A 22854-nucleotide genomic window follows, 5' to 3' on the forward strand; every position below is an offset into this window, starting at 1 on the left:
TTTGGGGGATGAACTTTGAGGCAAGGGAAGTTGACAGCAGTGGTGAAATTTCTTCTACTCAGCTCACAGTTGAAATAGTGGCTAGCTGTGGCTTGAACTCAAGAGTTATTGTAACTTGTAACAGAATTGTAGTGGGGACTAAATTACTTTGACTAGATACCTAGGATTGCTTTAAGAGAAGCGACAAAGTCCAGTGCTTATGGCTCACACCTGTAATTCTAGGTACTCAGGGACTGAGATCTGAGGATTGTGAGCGGTTCAAAGACAGCTTAATCAGTAAAGTCACCTGGGACTCTTATCTCCAATTAACCACCATAAAACTGGAAGTAGAACTGTGGTTCAAAGTGGTAGAGTGGTAGCCTTGAGCCAAAAAGCTCAGACAGTGCCTGGGTCCTGATTTCAAGCCCCAGGACCGACAAAGGGTGGGGAGGGAGGTGGAAGGGAGGGTTCGAGGGAAGGAGAGAAAGGCAACAGATTAGCTTTTTGGGAACCTTTTTATTTCAGCCTTAATGAAATACTTGCAGTTCGGGTGCTACTGTATTATTGCTTCCTGCCAGCTTTAAAGAAGTGGCCACCAGGTGTCGCTGACGTTCTACCATGAGCCTGTCTGTGCTCTGGGAAAGCTTGGCTTAGTGAAGCAATGTGGCCACACCGGGTATGTGTGTATTCTATGGAGTCAGTACAGCAAATATGTAACCAATGATGCAAGTGGAGGAGAAGAGACTGGGAAGTTTTCTGCAGTACATACAACACAATGATAGATAGGGGCCTTAGCAGGCAGGCGACATTGGAGGCTAGACAGATAATTTGAGAGTCAGAGGTTGGGAAGTTGCATCAAATGACCAGGCACAGGAATGAGTCAAAAGGAGGTTAAGAACAGGCTCATCCATTATTGCCAAGTGTTTTTCCCTTTCCAGCCCTCTTCTCCCAACCTGTGATGGGAACTTATAGGAAGCTCTTCTCCATTGAAAAGCTCCATTCTTGCTGGGTGCAGGTGGCTCACCCCTGCAATCCTAGCTACTTAGGAGACTGAGATCTGAGGATCATGGTTTGAAGCCAGTCCAGGCAGTAAATTCTGTGAAGGCTCTTATCTCCAATTAATCACAGAAAAAAACTGTAAGTGGCTCAAGTGGTAGAGTGCAAGCCGTGAACAAAAGAAGCTCAGGGACAATGCCTATTCTGTTCAAGCCCCAGGACCAGCAAAAAAAAAATAAATAAATAAAAAGAAAGAAAGAAAGAAAGAGAGAGAGAGAGAAAGAAAGAAAAGAAAGGCTCTATTATTAACCCCACTTCACCAGATCAAGCTGCCAAACCATAGACTCATAGGGCAGCCTGGACACTGGAGTCCATCTACCCAAGCCTTCTGTCCTAGGATTAATCTCCTTTACCCTCTTTTGGGTAAAACCCAAACTTACTTACTTGCTTTCTATATGTTAGAGCTTGGTACTTCACTTGGATTTTTTTCCATTAAATCTGGAGCTCTGTCTTTATCACTTGAGCCACAACTTTACTTCTGGCATTCTTTTGGTTAACTGGAGATAACAGACCCATGGATTTTCCTGCCCATGCAGGCTTTGAGCCTTGACCCTCAGATCTCAACCTTCTGAGAAGCTAGGATGAGCCACCAGTGCTCAGCCCCACCTCCCTCCCTAAGATCAACAGTGATTTCCTTTCTTAATGTTGATTTAAATGTTTACCTTTTCAAAATTAACAATGAAAGTTTGGTGCCAGTGGCTCATGTCTATCATCCAACCTACTCAGGAGGCTAAGAACTGAGGATTTCTGTTTGAAGCTAGCCCAGGAAGAGAAGTCTGAGACTCTCATCTCCACTAAACTCCACTAAACTACTAAAAAATCCAGAAGTAGAGCTGTGGTAGAGTGCTAGCTTTGAGAAAAGAAGCTCAGGGAGAGAGCCCAGGCTCTGAGGCCAACCTCCAGGAAAAAACAAATAAACAAACAAATCCCCAAATGAGGTCAGAATCAGAATTCAGACTTAGAGTACAATCCAAGACTGGGTCTACTGCTCATTTTTTTTTACTTTGCTGAACAATTGTTTGGAAATGAGGAAGGTCACCCACCCTTCAAAGTTTTCCAAAGTCTTTGGTGGCTTTGTCCATTGGTTCCATGATTCTTTCTGAAGAAAGGAGAGGGGACATCCAGGGATTTCTGACCTCTTCTGAGAGGTTACTTCAAGTGGAAAGGTATTCTGAGACATATCCTTGTTTCTCTTGGACAGAAATGAATCAGTTCTGTGAATCTGGTTAGGTTGCTCTTGTACTTGAAGCTCTTCGTGTGAGCACTGTCTTTCAAATAACCTACAATCACAATTGTTCCAGAGTTGACATTATTACTTGTTTGTAATACCTAGTCTCTTCTAAAGGATGCAGCTGTGGTTGCTTTTTAAAATTTCTAATCTCCTGACTTCCTGGATATATGTATGTATGTACATATGTACGTACTTCTAGGGATTGAATTAAAGAGTGGCATTCATGTTCCCCTTGAGCAACACCTTCAGCCCTTTTTGTTTTAGTTACCTTTCAAATAATGATTCAGGCTTTCCCTCCAGGAGTCCCACCTTAGACAATGATCCTCCTGTCTCCATCCACTATGTAGCTGAGACTACAAAGGAATGTCACCATGTCTCTTGTGCTGGCCTCAAATAGTGATATTTCCATCTCTACCTCTTGAATGTTGCTGTGATAACCAGTATCCACCTGCATGCTCAGCCTTCTAATTTCTTTCTTTCTTTTTTTTTTTTTTTGGCCAGTCCTGGGCCTTGGACTCAGGGCCTGAGCACTGTCCCTGGCTTCTTCCTGCTCAAGGCTAGCGCTCTGCCACTTGAGCCACAGCGCCGCTTCTGGCCGTTTTCTGTATATGTGGTGCTGGGGAATCGAACCTAGGGCCTCGTGTATCTGAGGCAGGCACTCTTGCCACTAGGCTATATCCCCAGCCCCTAATTTCTTAAACAGTGGATATGTGAAAAACATTACCTTGTCTGAAGGTGCAATAAGAGAGACAGAAGAAATGGAGGCAGAGCAGGCTGGGTAGGGAGAGTGGCCAGCAGGCCATTGTGCCCCTTCTCTAGAGCCACAGTCAGATGGCTCCTGCCTCAGAGGAAGGAGAGCCTGTGGATAACAGATGGTTAGTTGCCAGAACACAATGCCAGGCTGCGAGTAGGAAAGGGTCCGAGAGATGGTTCTGCTTAGGAATATGGAAACACACAGGGAATAAATTCGTTTTATTCTACCCACCTCTCTTTTGTTCCCCTCCTTCTAATCTCTCTCTTTCTAAATGTAATTATCTTTCTCAGTGGATCAATATAACTTTAAAACTTTCATTATCTTTAAGTAGTTATACAGAAGAGATGCCATTTAACAAAGCAGTGTATGAATACAATATATCTTGATCAATGTCATCCCACCCATCTCACCCAACATTCTCACCCATCCCTCCCCTATATATCCCTTCCCTTATTCTTCTTAATTTTATAGGGTATACACTGGATTCTTGATTGCATGTTCCCCTCTTTTCCTTTTTATTCAGGTCAATAGAACTGTTCTTCTTTTTTCTCCAGTCATGGGGCTTGAACTCTGTGCCTGGGTGCTGTCCCTGGGCCTCTCTTTGCATTCTTTCTCTTCCCCTCTTTTTAAATATAATTATGTTTTGCCAATAAATGGATCAATATAACTCTCATACAACTCCTCCTCTTCTTTCTCCTTCTCCTCTTCTCTTCTTCTTCCTTTTTTCTTCCCCTCTTTGGTCAAAGTGGTGTTGGTGTTGCTACGCATTTCAGTCATATCAGCTCTTTGCACTTTCATACACACTGTCTACTGCGACTCATGTCTCTAATTCTCCTAACAAACCTTTGGAGTCCTTGGGGTGTAATTGTCACACTGCTGTGTAGACAAGGAAGCTGAGTTCCACATAGTCATAATAACTTAGAGATCATCATAGAGTGCTAAGGCAGCTCTAATGTGCATTGGCTTTACCATAACCCATTCTGGCTCCTTACTACCAACTTTGCAACCTGTAGCTTCGGTCCTTCTAGACAGATCCTTGCTAGCTCTCTGTTAATCTCCCATAGTCTGCTCCTGTATTGTCTCTTTATTATGTCAGCAGAGCTGGGCAGAGATGTATCCCAGAACAGACAAATACCCACAGGTATGTGAGAACCTGTTCTTTTCTTACCTGACCTCACTTTACTCTCTTATCTTTCAAAGGTTAATTTAGCCAAGTCTCTTTGCAATGATCTTGTACTCTGTATGGTTGCAAGTGTTTTCTTTCTAGACACAAAGGGACCAAGTCCAGTTTACATTTTCTCTTGATCTACTCTTAAGACTATTAGCTGGTCAACACAAGTACTGTCTTCTATGCTCTGTTCTCAGTGTAAATCCTGTGACCCGAAGATGTTTAGTGAACTCTTGCTGAAAGTGAAAATACCTCTCTCAGGGACCATGTCTGGTCTTGTGTGTGTGTGTGCGCGCACGTGTGCTAGTTCTGGGGCTTGAATTCAGGGATTGGAGACTGCCCCTGAGCTTTTGTGCAAAAGGCCAGCATTCTACCACTTGAGCCACAACTCCCCTTCTGGCTTCTTAGTGGCCCATTGGACTTGCCTGTCCATGCTAGAAACTTAACAAACATTGGAATGGCCGAGTATATGTGCTAGTAGAAAGGAGCTGTCTACCCTGGGGTTCAAATTTCCTTGCAGTTTTCCAAATCAAATAAAGATATGTAGGTAAACATCAAGAACTCAGCATCTCTCATGATGAATAAAACCTAACTCAAAACACCCCTGTTGTATTTAGAGTAGGAACCATGAATTTTTGTTCCCAGCCATGCAAATGAGTGTTATCTTAATTTTTATTCATTAATTACTTATTTCAGTTGTCCTTACAGCAGAAAACCAGACCTAACAATATTATAAAAATAAATTATAAAATTTGGAAAGTCATAGAAATGTGCCACTTAGGTTGTTGTGTTGTGTGTTATGACTGTTGAGCCTTCAGAAGACAGGGTATAAGATGCTGTCCTTTTGGTTAAAAAAAAGATGGGAAAAATTAGTACAAACATCTTTGCTCTAGGACAAAATTCCAACAAAGAATGGTAAATTCTAAGACCTTTCCTTGAAACCATTGTGAGATGCACTGACAGAGGCTCTGGAGAAGATGCACAGGATTACTTGGCTAATTAATTGGAAAAGCAGATATTAATTTGAATGTCCCTAGAAGGTATTTTTAGATGAGGTTAACATTTAAATAAGCAGACTTTGGGGAAAGTGCATCATGCTTTCTGGTGTAGTGGGCCTCCTCCTCAAGGCTCCTAAAGAGCCAGAGGATGCCTGTAATCCTAGCTATTTAGGAAGCTCAGATTGTTAGGATCACAACTTGAGGCCAGACTAGGCAGAAATAAGTTCACATAACCCCTTCTCAATGAATTGGCCTTGGGTTAATGGGCAGCATTGGCACACACTTGTTATTCTAGCCACTGGGAAGCCTAACATAGGTGAATTGTGACCAAGTTAACACCCAGAAAGGTAGCAAGACTCCATCTGAAAAATGACCATCCAAAATCAGGGCTCAGAAGTAAAGGCATCTCCTTGAAAAGCAGAATACACTGAGTTCAAACTTCAGTATCCCCCTACTCCACATACCCCAGCAATCCTTTACAGGCCATGAGAGGGGACAAAAACATGGAGGACCCTCAGGGAAGAAAGAATACTGCCTTGAGGCCCTTAGTACCCAGGCAACATTAGCCTTTCTCCTAGGTTTCCAGCCTGCTGGACAGCTGTGTAGATTTTGTGCTTGCCATCCCTACAGCTTCAGGACTCAATTCCTTAAAATACATGTATGTCTCTGTGTGTTTCTTATTTTACAAGTAAAACATCTATTTCTTTCTGTGTCTCTGTTTCTATCACTCTCTTCATGTTTCTATGTCTCTGTTTCTCTCTCTTTCACATACACACATGCACACAAACACACACACCCCACTTTATTGGGGGGCCCTAATAATCCCTGATTATTTCTAATGACTTTCTTCTGAGAATTTTATAGCTATGGAAACATCTGGTGAGTCCTAGGTTGCCACAGAAGCCCTAAAAAGCATGGACAGTAGTTCTTGTGCCCAGGTCTCACACATTTAGGTCTCACTTGAGTAGAATGTCTCTCAATGATCAGGCCCATCAGAAGAATGACAGTACCAAATAAGGTACAGTTGTTTTTGTTTTTATTTTGCTTTTTAGTTTTATCAACAATGTCACTCAGTGACAGACATACTCAAGCTGCAGTCCTTGACTGTGGCATGTAAGATCAATAAATAAAGTACTGTAGTTCTGTAATGCCCTTTCATCTGAGCTTTATTTACTTCCTCCTTATAAAATGGTTGGCAAACTTGATAATCCTGTTTTCAATCTGGAAATGGAGGAGGCAAAAATTAGTTTCACACTGTTAGCTGTGATATATGAGGGAGCTGAAAGCAAAGGGTAAGACTTAACATCAAGCAAGCAAGACCCAAACACAAAATATGAGGGCAGGGGTTGGGAACATGGGGTAGAGTAGATGAGCACTCTGAGGTGAGCCCCACTGGGAGAGGAGTGAAGGATTTTGCCATTGTGTTCTAAGGCCTCAGACAGGGCAAGATGTAGAAGCAGAGAATAACAACATGCGATTAAAGTAATAGATCTATTCAAAATGTTGAAAACTAAACAGAGAGTTGGGCTCAATTACTGTTTGGATCTTGAATGTCTCCTGTAGGCCCATGTGTTAAAGGCCTGGTCTCCAACCTATGGTGCTTCTAAAGGCTGTGGAACTTCAGAAGGTTGAGCCTGATAGGAAGTTAGGTCATTGGGGGCATGTCCTTGAAGGAGATATTGGGATTATGGCTCACCATATCTTTTTCATTTGCTGTTGTCCCTGAGATGAGCAGCTTTGCTCAATCATGATCTCCCTAACTGCTTTTCCACAGGCTCAAAGACAATAGGCCAATGGCTCAGAAACAGAACCCTTTGAATCCAGAAGCCATAATAAACTTTCTCTCCTTTTAGTTGTTTATCTGAGGTACTTTGTCACAAAGATGGAAAGCTGAATAAGACAGACCAGCATGCAGGTGGATCTTCAACACATTGGCAGAACAGGTTCCCAGGTAGTTGTGAGGAAGAAGAGTGTGGGGAGCCAACGCTCAAAATGACCTTGTTATGCTTACTTCTGATCCTTGTGCTTTGAAACAGATTCTCACCAGTGCCCTCACTGTAGCTTTGTCTGGAAAGTGTGACCAAGAAATTCTTCATCTCCTGCTGACATTTCCTGAGGATGAAAAGTCCTGGCTGGCTGTGAAGGAGCTCTGTGGCTTGCCTGGGTCAGAAGTATACACTCTGATTGTGGCCATGAGTCAGAACCTGAACCTGCGGACTTTTGTTTACAAAGTAAGGAGTAGGGGCTGTTGGGCTTGTGGACTTCTGCAGAGGATGCTGCTTCCTGGCTGTGCTGAGCTGACCATCTCTTCCTTGGTATCCTGGGAGATTGGCTCCAGGATCCTCCTTGGGTACCAAACTCCAAGAATGATCAGACCTTTTACACAAAACAATGTGGAATTTCATTAAAGCAGTGCACATCTTCCTGCATACTTTAAATCATCTCTAGATGACCTAATAAAAGCTATGTAAACTGATATACATAGTCATTACGTTCTCTGCATGCTGTCTGTAGTTTTAAACATTAATGAAAAGGAAAAAAACTTGTATTTGGTTTAGTGTAGATATAGGATTTTTTTTTTTTTATGCTGGAACTATGGCTTGAGCAATTAAGCTCAGGGCCTTGTGTTCGCACTTGGCTATTTTTCTCAAAGCCGGTGCTCTGTCACTTGAGCCATACCACTACTTCTGGCTTTTTGGTGATTAATTAGAAATGAGAGTCTCAGACTTTTCTGCCAGGGCTGGCTTTGAATCTTAATCCACTGATCTCAGCTTCCTTAGTAGCTAGGTTACAAATGTGAGATATCTGTGCCTGGCTAAAAATAGTTTTTAAATTAAAATTTTTTTTTGTGCTAGTCCTGGGGCTTGAATTCATGGCCTACCAACTGTCTTTGAACTTTTGTTCTCAAGGCTAGCACTTCACCACTTGAGCCACAAGTCCACTTCTAGGTTTTTGGTGGCTAAAAGAGATAAGAGTCTCACAGACTTTCTTGCTTGGGCTGCATTCAAACCTTAATCCTCAGGTTTCAGGATTACAAGTATGAGCCACCAGTGCTGGGATAGATGTAGTTTTTTTTTTTTTTTTTACCATTTATTTGTTTATTTATTTATGTGTTTATTTATTCATTTATTTATTGTAGGTCACAGAGCTTGAACTTTGGGCCTGGGAGCTGTTCTTTTTTTTTTTTTTCAAATTTTTATTATCAAACTGATGTACAGAGAGGTTACAGTTTCATACGTTAGGCATTGAATACATTTCTTGTACTGTTTGTTACCTTGTCCCTCATACCCCCTCCCCCCTCCCCCTTACCCTTTCCCCCCCTGAGGTGTTCAGTTCACTTACACCAAACAGTTTTGAAAGTATTGCTTTTGTAGTTGTTTGTCAAGTGATGTTTTCAGTCAGCCTCTGAGTTGATGGAATCCATGAATAGAGCATGGCCAACTGTACTCTCTGCAGCCTGACACCAACAAGGAGGGACACTGTGGGAGTTGCAGCCACTCCTAGGGTTACCTGATGGATGACCAAGGGGCTGAAGCTTTCAATTGGGCTTTGTTAAAACAAAAGGGTGTTGAGGACACTTTGTAGGGCATCTATGGAGACAGGCCCATTGGGACATTTGACAAAGAGTTTGTGGCAATCTACACATTAAGTGAGGAAGACCAACAGCATCCAACATCACCCACATGTAGTACCAGGTTTCCTTCCTCTCTATTGGCAACTTCCTGGAGTATTGAGGGTAGCTAAGTTGAACCCATTCACTCAGAGCTGCCACAGAGGGTGTGTGCCACCTTCACCATATACTGGCCCTTCCCTTCTCCATGGCCTGTGCTGTGGCCTCTGTTTCGTAGTCTGTATGGTGCGTCCAGCTGGCCTAGAGTGGCCCTGAGGAAGGGACTGGGCACAATCCTCTTATCTCTGCCAGCTCCTCACTTGCCCCTTAGTGGCCCTTTGCACAACAGGAGGACAGCTTGTTAGCTGGAGGAAAGTGAGGATGGTGGCATCCCCAGGAAAGAACTGCAAGTGGGAGGTGGGTAGGGGTGGAGGGAGGCCTCACCCAACACTTTCCAGTTGACCCACCAGGAAAAGAGTTCCTGATTTTGATCTTGTTTTCAGGCTGTCCTTTCTAGAAGTTCCTCTTTCTGGCTTCCATGTGGATGCCTGTACTTTGATTTCAAGAAGCCTCAGGTCTTACCCTTGAGGAAGAGTATTGCTTCAGTTTCTCCTTAGGATTATATGTCACAACATCTGGATTAACCTGTAAGGTTGTGATATGGCAAGGTGGCTATGGTTGCTCTATATCTGGGACAACAGTCTTTGGTTAGGAAAGGGCAGATTTGCTTCTCCAGCCATTCACAGTCTCCTTCCCTTTTATTAACATTTAAAAATTATCTTTAGGTAGTTGTACAAAAAAGTTTCAATTCAATATAACAATTTATGAGCACAATATATGTTGATCAATGTCACCCCTCCCATCATTCCTCCCCATCTCTCCCAACCCTACCTATCCCCTCAAATTTCATATCTGTATTTTGAATATTATGACTGTATTCTCCCACCCTCCTTTTCTCATTCATCTGCCTCTTTTTTCCTTGACCACTTTCATTGAAGACAACATATGTCTTAACTTGTTAATATTCATTTTGATAAACTATAAGTGAGTTGTTCAAAGGAATTACAGCATTGCAATCCTCCCTTGGTAAAATACCATACTTCAGACAACATATTTATGTATGTATATATATATATATGTATGACCATGTACACGTTTTCATGTATGTTTATAATTTAGATCTAACTTCCATATTTGAGAGAAAACATGTGTCCATTTTTTTCTCTCTGAGCCTGACTTACTTCACTTAATATAATTATTTACAGGTCCATCTACTTTGCTGCAAATGGCATAATACTATTCTTCCTTATGGATAAGTAAAATCATATATATATATATAAATATATACACATACATATATATCATATTTTCTTGATCCATTTATCTGTTGTAGTGCATCTGGGCATTTTCCATATCTGAGCTAAAAACATGCAATAAACATAGACATCCAAGTGTCTTTATTGTATCCTGACTTTTAATATTTTGGATAAATGCCCAAGAGCAATATTACATCAGGTATTTAACCAGTAAATATTGGATCTCCTCTCTCTCTCTCTCTCTCTCTCTCTCTCTCTCTCTCTCACACACACACACACACACATGCTCAGAGCACACATGTACTACATTTCAAGTACAAATATGAATTTCTAGAATGAGTGCACTTAAAGTTTTCAGGAGGAAAGTGAATATTCTCTAAATGTTTCTATGATTTGCCCACTTTCCTCTGTCTTGGTAGAATTAATACTAACAAGCCAAGAGCTTAGGTATGAATTTGCTTTCTCATTCTCAACTGCTTAATTTGCCTTTTGGGAAGCAAATACAGCTCCATCAATGAACCAGTCTTGTGGATTCTGGCACACAAAGGCCTCTGATTCACAATTAGTGTTTGTAAGGGCCCAAATAATTACTTTGACCAGGGCCATTATCCATGCCAAGACCTATTTGGAAGATGAGATTTAGAGTGCTTTCAGTGTCCCAGATGGAGTGAAGATGACACCACCATTAATAACAAAGGCTCCTATAACTTCTACATTGCTCAACTGTGAGAAGGTAGTTCAAAATCCATGGTGACACCAGTGGAGTTCATGTTCACTAATAGCTCACATCCATGTTTGTGTGTTTTCTGTTTCACTGAGCTGATGACGAATTTTGAGGCCTGTTGTAAAACATGCTTAGCTACATTAATACTACACCCTCCTATGTCACTATTGTGACTGTAGCTCATGTAATCTCTACTCTAATGGGGTCACTCTGTGCCACTCAGAGCTGTAGCCAATTTTGAAAGGGAAGTAGACAAGCAAACAAAAGGCCACGCGCATAGATTCTCCTGCTAGAGTTGTGTACTGGTCTCCATGGACCATATTTGCACTCAGGACAGGGTGTATCCATGCAGTATAAAGTGGGGAGCTCCAGGCCCCAAAGGTCAGTTGGAAGAATAGCACTCCAAGGAGCAGGCAGAACAATCTGTGAGCATTGAAAGTCTCACTCCAATGGGAAACCAGAAATCCTACATGCAAATTATATGATGCAGAAGGTGATTTGATTTTCTCTGATTTTTATGGTCCCTGTGGAAAGAAAAAATTTTAAAATAATAATTACATATTTATTGTCAAAGTGATGCACAGAGGGGTTACAGTTTCATATTTAAGGCCATGGGTACATTTCTTGTACTATTTGTTACCTCCTCCCTCCCCTCTCCCCTTTCCCCTTTCTCTCTCCCCCCATGAGTTTTCAGTTGGTTTACACCAAATGGTTTTGCAGGTATTGCTTTTGGAGTCGTTTGTCTTTTTATCCTTTGTCTCCCCTATTTCTAACACCAGTATATACAGTATCCAGGGTACTCAGATGAGATACAGTGATAGCACGGGGACAAACAAAGGAAGGGGATACAAGAGGATCATCAACAAAAGAAGCTACGGTTTCACATAAAATGTTGAAAGTAATTACAACAGCTATACAACACTCCTTTCCACAAAATGGAGTTCATTTCACTTAGCATCATCTTATGTGTTCATAAGGGTATAGCTATTGGGCTCTTGTGATCCTTTGCTGTGACTAACCTATACCTGTGCTAATTATTCCCTATGAGGAAAACCATAGCGTCCATGTTTCTTTGGGTCTGGCTCACTTCACTTAGTATAATTTAAGAAAAAGATTTTTAAAAATATGTATGCATTCATACTACAAGTACTGTCAGCTAGTATTGTCAGGTGTTTCATCTCCATTAGCTACATAAATGATGGAGACAAACAAACAGTACAAGCAATGTATCCAATGCCTAACTTAATGAAACTGTAACCTCTCTGTACATCAGTTTGATAATAAAAATTTGAAAAAAAAATAAAGTCCTGCCTTTGTGGAATTCACATTGTAGAACCGAGAATAGGCAAATTGCAAGTATGAATTGTACTATCAGGTGGTAATAATGCAGGTGAAGTTCCAAGAACTCGAATTGTTTTTTTTTCTTTTTCTTTTTTAAGGAGCCTGACTGTGTTTCTAATCCTACACCTGAAAATTCAGGAAACCTATCTTTTTGAGCTTATTTTCTTTTCCACATCTCCAAGGTGTTAGGACTGATACCATGAGCTAATGCTATGACCGAGGTAAAAAGCTTCTTTGTATTTTTTTGTTTTGTTTTATTATTTGGTGGTACAAGCGTTTGAATTCAGGAACTTGTGCTTGCTTGGTTTGCTTTCTTGCTTGGTACTCTACCACCTGAGCCACACCTCCAGCTCAGCCTTTTGCTGGTTATTTTGGAGATGGATATGGACTTTTCTGCCTAGGCTGGATTTTCCAGATCTCACACTCCTGACTAGCTAGGACTATAGGTGTGAGTTACTTGTACCCAGCTTTTTAAACCTTGTTGATATTATTAATCTTAAAGATGCAAAGAAATATTTAAAAATGATTTGAATTTTAAGTATGATTGCATTTGTTCTTGGTTTATATTTTTAAAATAAAATACTGGAACAATCTAATATGTTCTTCCCCAGATCCTCAGATTTGTAGCCTTTGTAATATAAAACATTTTTCAAGAGTACAGCAAACATCTCTCAGAACTACAAGAAAGAATAAAAACAAGTAAACAAGTTTTCACTGCTCCAAAGATGCTTGTGAGAGTAAAAATAATGCTGGCTATTTCTCACTTTTCTTGTTTGGTTTGCAGGCTCTGATACCTCCTGAAGCCAATGGCCTGCTCAAGTCCCTGTTGGATGTCATCTCCAGCCTCAGCTCCCTGCTTGCTCGAGCCCAGCATGTCTTCCAGTACCTTCCAGAATTTCTCCACGCATCGAAAATCACTGCCTTGATAGATATGCCAGACTTGCCCCAGGTGTGTGTTTGATATTTTCCCTCTGGGGAGATGCTTGCATTTGCTCTTCATTGTATTTTTGCTTCCTTCTTCCTTTTCCTCCAAAATTTAAAAAATGTAACTGGACAACAGTAGCTAGGCACAGGAACACCTTTAAATGGTGCTTGAGGCAAGACTTGGAGAGAGTATATCCCAGAATCTCCTCTGAAAACAGGGTGGAGAAACAACCACCAAAGAGGAAGTTGGAAAAGTTCATGCTTTGTCTATGAAGTAAGAAATTACTAAGTCAATTATTAGCATAAATGAGATTTCAAGGACCTGTTTAACTTAATTCCGAAAGCAAATTGCTTTCAAGAACCTTAAGACATTTATTTACATATAAATAATTGGCTTACAAATTACAGATCATTTTCTGCTAATGCAAACACAAATTTGAATTAGGTTAGTGGCTTGATATTAGTTTTTACTTGAAGTCGGCCTCTGATGGAACTTCATCAGAGGTGGGTAAGGAGGGGTTATTATGAACAGCTGGAGGTATAGAACCATGAGCCAGAAAGTGTGGGGCTCTGATCTACCCTGGAGGTAGTATGTTAGTATGATCATCAATAATAATTTAAATAGCTATCAACTATTAGGGTAATTCAGCAATCTAAATATGCATTAAGACATATTAGGGATGTTTTATAGATTAATGTTTTATTACTTGACAAACAACAAGGACTTATTAGTGTCTATAAAAGAAAAGAGAGAGTTATACATATACACACAGAGAAAGAGAGAGAGAGAGAGAGAGAAAGAGAGAGAGATTTTCTAGCAAATCATTGCAACCATTGGAATGGTATCCCAAGGACAAAAAAGGCTAAAGTAAATATTTTATTCTTTAAACTTGTTCAATACTTTATGTAGTCAAATAAAGGATTATACTGTCAGAAATCTTTGGGAAGATTATTTTAAGTAACTGTAATTTCAATTAATTTTTTTATGTGTCCAGATTGCACAGAATGGTCCAGCTAGAAGTTCAGCCTTTGGTTCTTTCCAGACCATGATGAAGCTGGTTTGTAAGGATCAAACATCTTTTCTGAGCAATTCAAACATGTTCATTAATTTACCCAGAGTCAATGAACTCTTGGAAGATGACAAAGAAAAGTTCAACATTCCGGAATACTCAAGTAAGAAAATAATAAGACACAGGTAGCTTTATTGAGAATTAGATTTGCTTTATACTACATACTCTGTATGGAAGACTGATTGGTACACACCAGCATCCAATTGACTTAATCATTTTTAATATGATCACTAGGTGCTGGCATAACAATTGACTATAGAATACCCAGGGTCCTTGAACATAGGTGAAATAAACCTTTCACACATGTCACCAAGCAAGGGAGTCTGAAAAACTGAACACACTTGAGACCCCAGCCACTTGGGGGGATCCTTGGTTGAACAGTATTAGTAAGGGATCCCAGGATGAAAACCATGGCCACCATTTCATTTTGACCTTTCAAAATGGCAGCTAAGTTGCCATCTACAAATTTGTTTTACACAGATCTTCATTTCAAATGAAAGCAGATTGGTGAATAATTCCTTAGTCCTACTTTTTAACTGCCATTTTATCTAATATAATAATAATAATAATAATAATAATAATAATAATAATAATAATAAAATTGGTGATGTTGAGGTCAAACCTGGCAACTCATGCTTGCCAGGAAAGAACTGTAAATCTGAGCTATGTACTCCAATCTAATGAATACATTTTATTTTATTTGTCTTTTTGGCTGTATTGGGGCTTGGATTTGGGATCCTGCTTTTGATAGGCAGGTATTCCATGGCTTGAGTCCTACCTCCAGCCCTGTTTGATTCAGGTATTTATTTCAGATTGGGGTTTATACTTATGCCTGGGCTGGCTTGGACCATAGTCCTGTTATTCATACTTCCCACAGAGCTAGGATGACTAGCGCATACCACCACATCCAGTGCTTTTTATTGATCATGCTTGCCTGGCTTTGAACCATGATCCTCTCATATCTGCTTCCCAAGCAGTTAGGATTATAAAAATGAGCCACTGTACCCTGCTGGTTTTCATTAGAAAGGCAGCCTAAACACATTGGCAAGGGTTTGGGGGTGCAAGCATTTCGGTTCTCCTCTCCCTCAGTGTACTGAGTTTTTAATCTTTGGTCATATTTTTTAATGTCTCTGGATCATGTTATTGTCACCTAAAGCACAAAACATAACATCTACCACATAATGATGCTCTCTGAGTAATGGAGGTGATGCTTGGCAGAGTGGTACAAAAGCCTCCTCTGCTGCAGAACCGGTCACTCTACTCAGTGGCTGAAGACATCGTGCATTCATCATGCTATAGTTTGTTGGCCTGTGAAGTGCTCAGAATCCTCTGTAGAATCCTTTGCCTTGTAGCTGCACAACTGCTTCAGGTCACATCAAGGCCTACATAGACATGTCTTTGATGCTTCCAGTCTTCTTGAAAGAGTTTACCTGATTCTTAGCCAGGATACCTGATGGCTCAAACTTCAGTTCAACAGATGAAGGGACCCAGATGTTGCATTAATCACATTCACAGGCCCTTCTTCACTCAGGACCCACCCGCCTCCCTGGCCAAATAAAATTTCCCAGGAAAATATCAATTATAGGAGTGTCTTAGAATTCTTTCTCCCCTACTAAGGATGCACAGTAAAACTGAAGACAGAAGCACTGGTGGAAATGAGGAAGGAGGAGTAGAAAGAATTTTCCCAGAGCTGCATTAGACACTGTAGGCCAGGGGGTTGGAGGCATGGCTCTATTAGTAGAGCACTAACCAATGAACTAAAGAGTCAGGTACTGAGTTCAAGTCCTGGTCTTGAACCTAAAAAAAAAGAAAGAAAAGAAGTTACAGGCCTGTGTGTTCCAAAGCTGGTGGATAATTTGGATAGCAGTTAAATATTGGGGGTAATTTGGTAGTGGAAAGACCTATTAAAATGTTTATGTTTAATGATTTATCTTTTTCTCTAATCCTCTTTATTTCTTGTGTTTTATATTTGAGTCTTGAGAATGATTTCTTGCTTCCATCTACCATCTATCTATCATCCATCCATCCACTATCTGTCTATTCATTCTCCCAACTAACATTGAGGACCAAATTTTCTTGGTCCTTACATGCATTTTACTTCAAATGTACATGACTTTGGTGACTAAACTGGTCATATTCACTGGAAATAAAAATGAGTAGCCTCATTTCCCATAATACATGTTAGAAGCTCAGAAAGCGTTCAGTGACATACCCAAGTTCATTCAGTGGATGATTCATGCTTTCTGGCTTCAAATTTCTCTCTCTCTCTCTCTCTGTACATATATATATAGTTTATACTATATTTTATATATTTTATGCTTTTCACTGCCATCCAAACTAAGTTTGCAATTGAAAGAGTAAATGGTTAAAAATACACAACTTCTATGTTTAACTTGAAATGTCTTACATAATTATATAGTTAATTTATATTTTAGGAAATTATTTCCAACCATCTTAATGTATTTGAAATTTGTTTACTTGCTTTTATGTTCAAGTGAAGAATTCTGAAAAAATGAAATAAACACTTCAAAACGATCACTACAGCTGGGTCTTGGTGGCTCCTTCACTGGCTACTCAGGAAGATGATACCTATAGGATTGAATTTTAAAGCCAGCCAGGCCAAAAAGTCCATGAGACTCCACCTCCAAAATGACTAGCGAAATGCAAGGCTAGAGGCATGGTTTAAGTGCTGGAGCATCAGCCAAACAAGTCAAGCAAGCTTCAGGCTCTGAGCTCAAATAGCAAAAACAACCAAACAAACAAATATCACAGAAATGCTCTTTATACCTTACATATTGCAAACCATTTAATAAAAATTAGCGTAATAGTTCCAATCAAATGTTCTCCTTTTTAGTAAAAGAACTAATTATATTGACAAGCCAGTATTCTAAAACCTTACAATATTTCTTCACAGGACATTCTAGTCAAGAGCTGTCAACTTATTTAGACAATTTATTTAAGTAAACTTTTAATGCAGCTACTTTCACAGCAATGATAAGAACTATCAGGAGTGTTTTTGTGAAAATAGTTGCTTTCACATAACAAAAGTAGCAGGTTTGACAATTCTACATCAGTGTATCAGAGAAAAACCAGAACAAGTGACTTATAAAGCTGATTCCATATGTGACCGTTGAAATGAGAATTTTCTCATTTAGCAACAGATTTTTTAAAAACTCAGTTTTGCTTTTAAATGACAATGCCATCACTTTCTTCTTTTTAATTTTTTTCCTTTATTGTCAAAGTGAAGTACAGAGGGGTTACAGTTTCATATGTAAGGCAGTGAGTACATTTCTTCTTCAACTTGTTACCTCCTCCCTCATTTCCCACCCTCCCCTTTCCCTTTATCCCCCATGAGTTGTACAGTTGGTTTACACCAAATGGTTTTGTAAGTATTGCTTTTGGAATGATTTGTCTTTTTATCCTTTGTCTCTCGATTTTCATATTCTCTTTCTCTTCCCTAGTTCTAATACACATATATACAGCATCCAGGGTACTCAGATGAGGTACAGTGATGGGGGGGGGTACAACCACAGAAAGAGAATACAAGAGAAACAAAAAAAGCGCTACAGTTTCACATGGCATCTTGAAAATAATTATAACAATGATATAACACTTGTTTCCATAAAATGGAGTTCATTTCACTTAGCATCGTCTTATGTGTTCATAAGGGCATAGCTACTGGGCTATTGTGATCTTCTGCTATGACTAGCCTAAACCTGTACTAATTATTCCCTATGAGGGAAACCATAAAATACATGTTTCTTTGTGTCTGGCTTACTTCACTTAGTATAATTTTTTCCAAGTCCTTCCATTTTCTTATGAATGGGGCAAGGTCATTCTTTCTGATAGAGGTGTAGAATTCCATTGTGTGTTGTACCACATTTTCCTGATCCACTCTCTACTGAGGGAATGTCATCACTTTCTGAGAGACTTAATTTTTTTATCTTTCTTTTATGTCATTGGAGCAAACACAACATCCTAAAGTTTAGGAGCTTTGTATACTTGCTTTTCTTTTTGGCAGTATTAGAGTTTGAACTCAGGGTCTCAAGCTTGCTCAACTTGCTCATTTGATTGATGCTGTACCACTTTAGCCACATTTTCATCTTAGGTTTTTGTTGGTTGTTTTGGACATGGGTGTCATAGTCTTTTCTGTCTTGACTGGCTTCTAACTGAGATCTTCCTGATCATATCATAGGTATGAGCCACTACTACTGCATCCTGAGTAGATGACCCCTGCTGAAGAAATGGATATAAAACATACTCTTTGTGCCAGGTGTCTGTGGCTCATGCCTGTAATCCTAGCTTCTCAGAAGGCTGTGATCTGAGGTTGTGGTTTGAAGCCATTTCAGGCAAGGAAAATCCATGAGACTCTTATCCCCAATTAACCACAAAAATGTCAGAAGTGGAGCTGTGGCTCAAGTGGTAGAATTCTAGCCTCTAGCAAAAGAGCTCAGGGACAATGCTTAGGCCCTGAGTTCAAGTCCCAGTTACTGGTTCCAGAAAACCTTGTTTACTTACCCTGTTCAGATTTGTGTCATGAAAAATATGTCCCAATCACTCAATTAAAGTATTCATGTGGATATGTGCATAATTGCTGTTAATCTAGACTTTCTGCATATGCTTTTTTTTTCTCTCTTTTAATTATGACAGCACCATTTTGCCTCAAGCTTTATCAGGAAATTCTACAGTCTCCAAATGGTGCTTTGGTGTGGTCCTTCCTAAAACCTATACTACATGGAAAAATACTCTATACACCAGACATTCCGGAGATTAATAAGATCATCCAAAAGGTATGTTGAGACAAATGAGATTCGTACACACTGATACAGGATATTCTGCGAAGAAATCTTTGTCCATGTTTAATATAATTATGATATGCCCTAGATTATAATTGTTTTTAAAGTTGATTACAATTCATTTGACCCCTGGGTTTCCTGTTCCGCTTGTCAAAAGTTTATTTGTGGAGTTCTTTTGTGGAAGCAGCGAGCAATACTTAGAATCACTAATCCAGTGAACTCACAGGACTTTAATATTAAAAGTCAAGAACAATTAGGTAGAGGACAGTTTCAGGTCGAGCACAGGGGAATAGTTCCACAAGAACAGAGAGAACAAGTCTAATCTATTTTGCTTGATGTGGCTGGTGCTTAAGAAAGACTGAGAGATGCACTTCCCAACCCATGTGCTAGCTGTTAGCATTTTGGTGAGTGATGATTTCTGAATTGACTGGAGATTTCACTGACCTTGTAGAGAACATGAGATGAGAAGGTTCAAAATTTTCCAGAACAAATTTCTCCATTGTGTGTTTTTGCTTTCCTCCCTTTTCCTGTATTACTTAACTTTTCCAATCTTGTTTGCAATTTATTTAAAAAATCATTGTGTTGCATTCTTACTTGTCTGACATTCTTACTTGTCTGATTCCTTTTTAAATGATCATGTTTTATTTTCTTGTGAACCTGCAGGTACCTTGCAAAGGGGACATTATGCTAGGGACATGAGATGCTTTGAGCTCACTGGCAAACACAGATGAGATACACACTGAATTAACTTCTAGGTTCCTAATAGTATCAGCCACTTAAATCTTGAGTGCAGTATGAACTAGCATTTGATGACTCATAGATATAATCCTAGCTACTCAAGGGCCTGAGATTTGAGGGTCATAGTTCAAAGCCAGCCCAGGCAGCAAAGTCAGCGAGACTCTTATCTCCAATAAAGCATCAAATGAAGTCTGATGTAGAGCTGTAGCTCTAGTGGTAGAGTGTCAGCCTTGAGCTGAACAGGCTCAGGGACAGCAGCCAGGCCCTGAGTTCAAGCTCCAGGACCAGCACACACACACACACACACACACACACACACACACACACACACACACACACAGACACACACACACACACACACACACACGTGTAATATGATCACATGATCAATTAAGCCACTGTTGACTACATTCACTTACATAATGTCTCTTCTTCCTGCCTTTGCATTCTGCAATAAGGTCACAGCGGCTGGCCTCTTAGCTCAGAGACTTCAGTGGTCACAGCCTAGTCTCAGTTCTAGTTATAACCTTTTTTTTTTTTTCCTCAATCTTGAAACGATTTTTCCAAAAGATTAGACTTACAATGGAATGACAATGATTGAGGTGTTACATTATGGCATATGATAGTCATACTGTCCAGCGAGGCTGTGCTGGGAAGGGCAGCTCAGGCCAAGGCCGGAGCCCAAGTCAGTGGGAGGCGATTTCCCTTGTGGACTGAATGTCTCTGGATTTTGTGAAGTTTAGGAATTTAATAGAAAATGGCTCTATGACACAGTCTTACTTTAGATGTATGATTTTAAAGTGGCTATGATGCCTTTCACAATTATGGTACATACTATGTTAATAGTATAGATATATGTTTCTATATTGTCCATATTATGTAATATGCTATGTATTTTTCAACACAATAATTAGTATGATGAACTTTGCTTTGGAAATGCTCATCAAGTGGAAAGGAAGGAAAGCTAAACAGAAATAATAAATATTTACTATAAATTGATCTCTCTAAGTTGAGGTGATCTCTGGGCATAAGTGTGGAAGGATTTCAATGGTTCTTGCTTAGTCTCTTTTTGGATTTTGCAGTCAGAATACTGATGGATATATGTTTTGTCTACCCAGTAAAGATCATGCAGTAGGTATTTAGTTTTGTTCTTATTGTTCTTCTTCCTCCTCCCCCGTTCTCCCCCTCCTCCTTTATGGGCCAGGTGCTTGAACTCAGGGCCTGGGTGTGGTCCCTGAGCTTTTGTTTTTTGCTCAAGGCTAATACTCTGCCACAGTTCACTTCAGCTTTTTGGTAGTTATTTGGTAGTCACAGACTTTCCTGCCAGAGCTAGCTTTGAAGCACAATTCTCAAATCTAATCTTCCAAGTAGCTAGAACTACAGGTGTGATTCTGACTTTGGTTTTATACGTTTAAAGCTGACATTATGAGGTTGTACTTGGGATGAATTATTCTAGAAGTCAAATGTGGCCATTTAGTTCTATGAAATCTGGTTCCTATCCTTAGAAACATGGTCTGATGTTCCACACAGCAGGAACACTCTTGGTATCTATCTATCTATCTATCTATCTATCTATCTATCTATCTATCTATCTATCTATCTATCTATCTATTTGTTGTTAGTTGTGGGGTTTGATCTCAGTCTGAGACACATTTATTTCTAATTAAGTACAAAAAAGCTAGAAGTAGAGCTGTGGCTGAAGTGGTAGAGTGCCAACCTTGAGCACAAAAGCTCAGGGACAGCACCTAGAGCCTCAGTTCAAGCCTCACTATTGCTATGTGCATATATGCATGCACATAGCCACCCTCCCCAACTCCTCAAAAAAGTATAGTAGGCTTGGTGTTGGTGGCTCACCCCTCTAATCCTGGCTACTCAAGAGGCTGAGACCTGGAGGACTGACGCAGGGGCGTTCTATAGCACCACATTCCCAGGGAAATACCTTGTGGGATGCTGTGTATATTGACCATGGCAGAAACTGCACATAGTAGGAACCCAGTGGTAATAAAATGGTAGGCAGATGGGAGGAGGCAGGGAGTGCTAGGGGTTTAGCAGGCTTGAAATAGAAAATCTTGTGGTCCCTTTAGTGCCCTCTACTGATCAAGTTTAGTATTGTGCCAGTTGCCAGAGGAGAGAGATTCAAGGACCCATCTTCATTAGTGTACAACAGGTAATGAAGAAATGTATCCAATGCCTAATGTATGATACTGTAACCTCTCTGTACATCACTTTGACAATAAAAAAATAAAAAAATGAATTGTTGGGGAGAAAAAAGGAAAAAAACAGATAATGAAGGGCACATTGGGAATTTCAAGAGGATAAGTTGACAATTTTTTCTTTAGTTTTGAGGAATGAAGCTATCGAGAACAGTTACCATAAAGCTCATCAGTTCTTAAACTAATTTGTAATTTACCTAATGTATTTTGAGTAGAAATAGAAGGAGCAGTTGCAGAAGAGTTATATAGTATAATCTTTATACGAACAGCCCCCCTGTTTAAGAAGCTCATTTATACCCATGGCTATGGTAGAGAACAGCAAGTGTCACCTGTGTGCAGGGTAGAAAGCATTGTGTGGGGATGTACCTTTGCCAAAGTCTCATAAAGAGGCTTACATGACATTTGAACCTAGATCTGTTTTATTACACAAACAAAATATTTTATTTAGTTTTTGTCTGCTTTAGTTAAGTGCTTTTCCTCAAGAGGATTCACAGGTGAATAAAATCCAGTTTATCCTCTTGCTGGAGTTTGATCAGGATGTGAAGGCCAGGGCCTGAGCGATGGAGTGGATGAGGAAGATGGCTTCCTCTGAGAGGACCTGGCTCTCACCAGGGGTATAAAGAAAGAGGCTGACTTTTCATGTCCTCTCTCTAGCATAGTTGATTCTCATTGGGTCTGATCTAAGAGAGGAGGGAACTCTAACGTGAACAATGTCATTGCCCTAAATATAGAAGCACTTTCCACTGAACAGTTATTTCTATGAGTTTTTGTTCTATTTTTTGATGCTGGTCCTTCGGCTTCAACTCAGGATCTGGGACTTGTCCCTGAGCTTCTTTTGCTTAAGGCTAGTGATCTACCATTTGAGCCACAGCTCCACTTCTGGCTTATTTGGTAGTTTATTAGAGATAAGTGTCTCATGGGCTTTCTTGCATAGGC

At 40.0% G+C, this 22854-nt stretch overlaps 1 protein-coding gene across 4 annotated transcripts in view; it reads left to right on the forward strand.

Moving 5' to 3' along the window:
* Abca13 (ATP binding cassette subfamily A member 13) overlaps positions 1-22854 on the forward strand; it is a 403566-nt gene that overhangs the window by 104131 nt on the left and 276581 nt on the right. For all 4 annotated transcript variants that reach the window (XM_048339554.1, XM_048339551.1, XM_048339552.1 and 1 more), the window contains 4 exons: positions 7223-7417; positions 12962-13126; positions 14097-14274; positions 18822-18961. In XM_048339554.1, coding sequence (XP_048195511.1) covers positions 7223-7417; positions 12962-13126; positions 14097-14274; positions 18822-18961 — 678 coding nt within the window. The remainder of the gene's footprint in view (positions 1-7222; positions 7418-12961; positions 13127-14096; positions 14275-18821; positions 18962-22854) is intronic.

The sequence above is a fragment of the Perognathus longimembris genome, chromosome 2 (genome assembly GCF_023159225.1).
Source record: "Perognathus longimembris pacificus isolate PPM17 chromosome 2, ASM2315922v1, whole genome shotgun sequence".
NCBI classification, from domain to species: domain Eukaryota; kingdom Metazoa; phylum Chordata; class Mammalia; order Rodentia; family Heteromyidae; genus Perognathus; species Perognathus longimembris.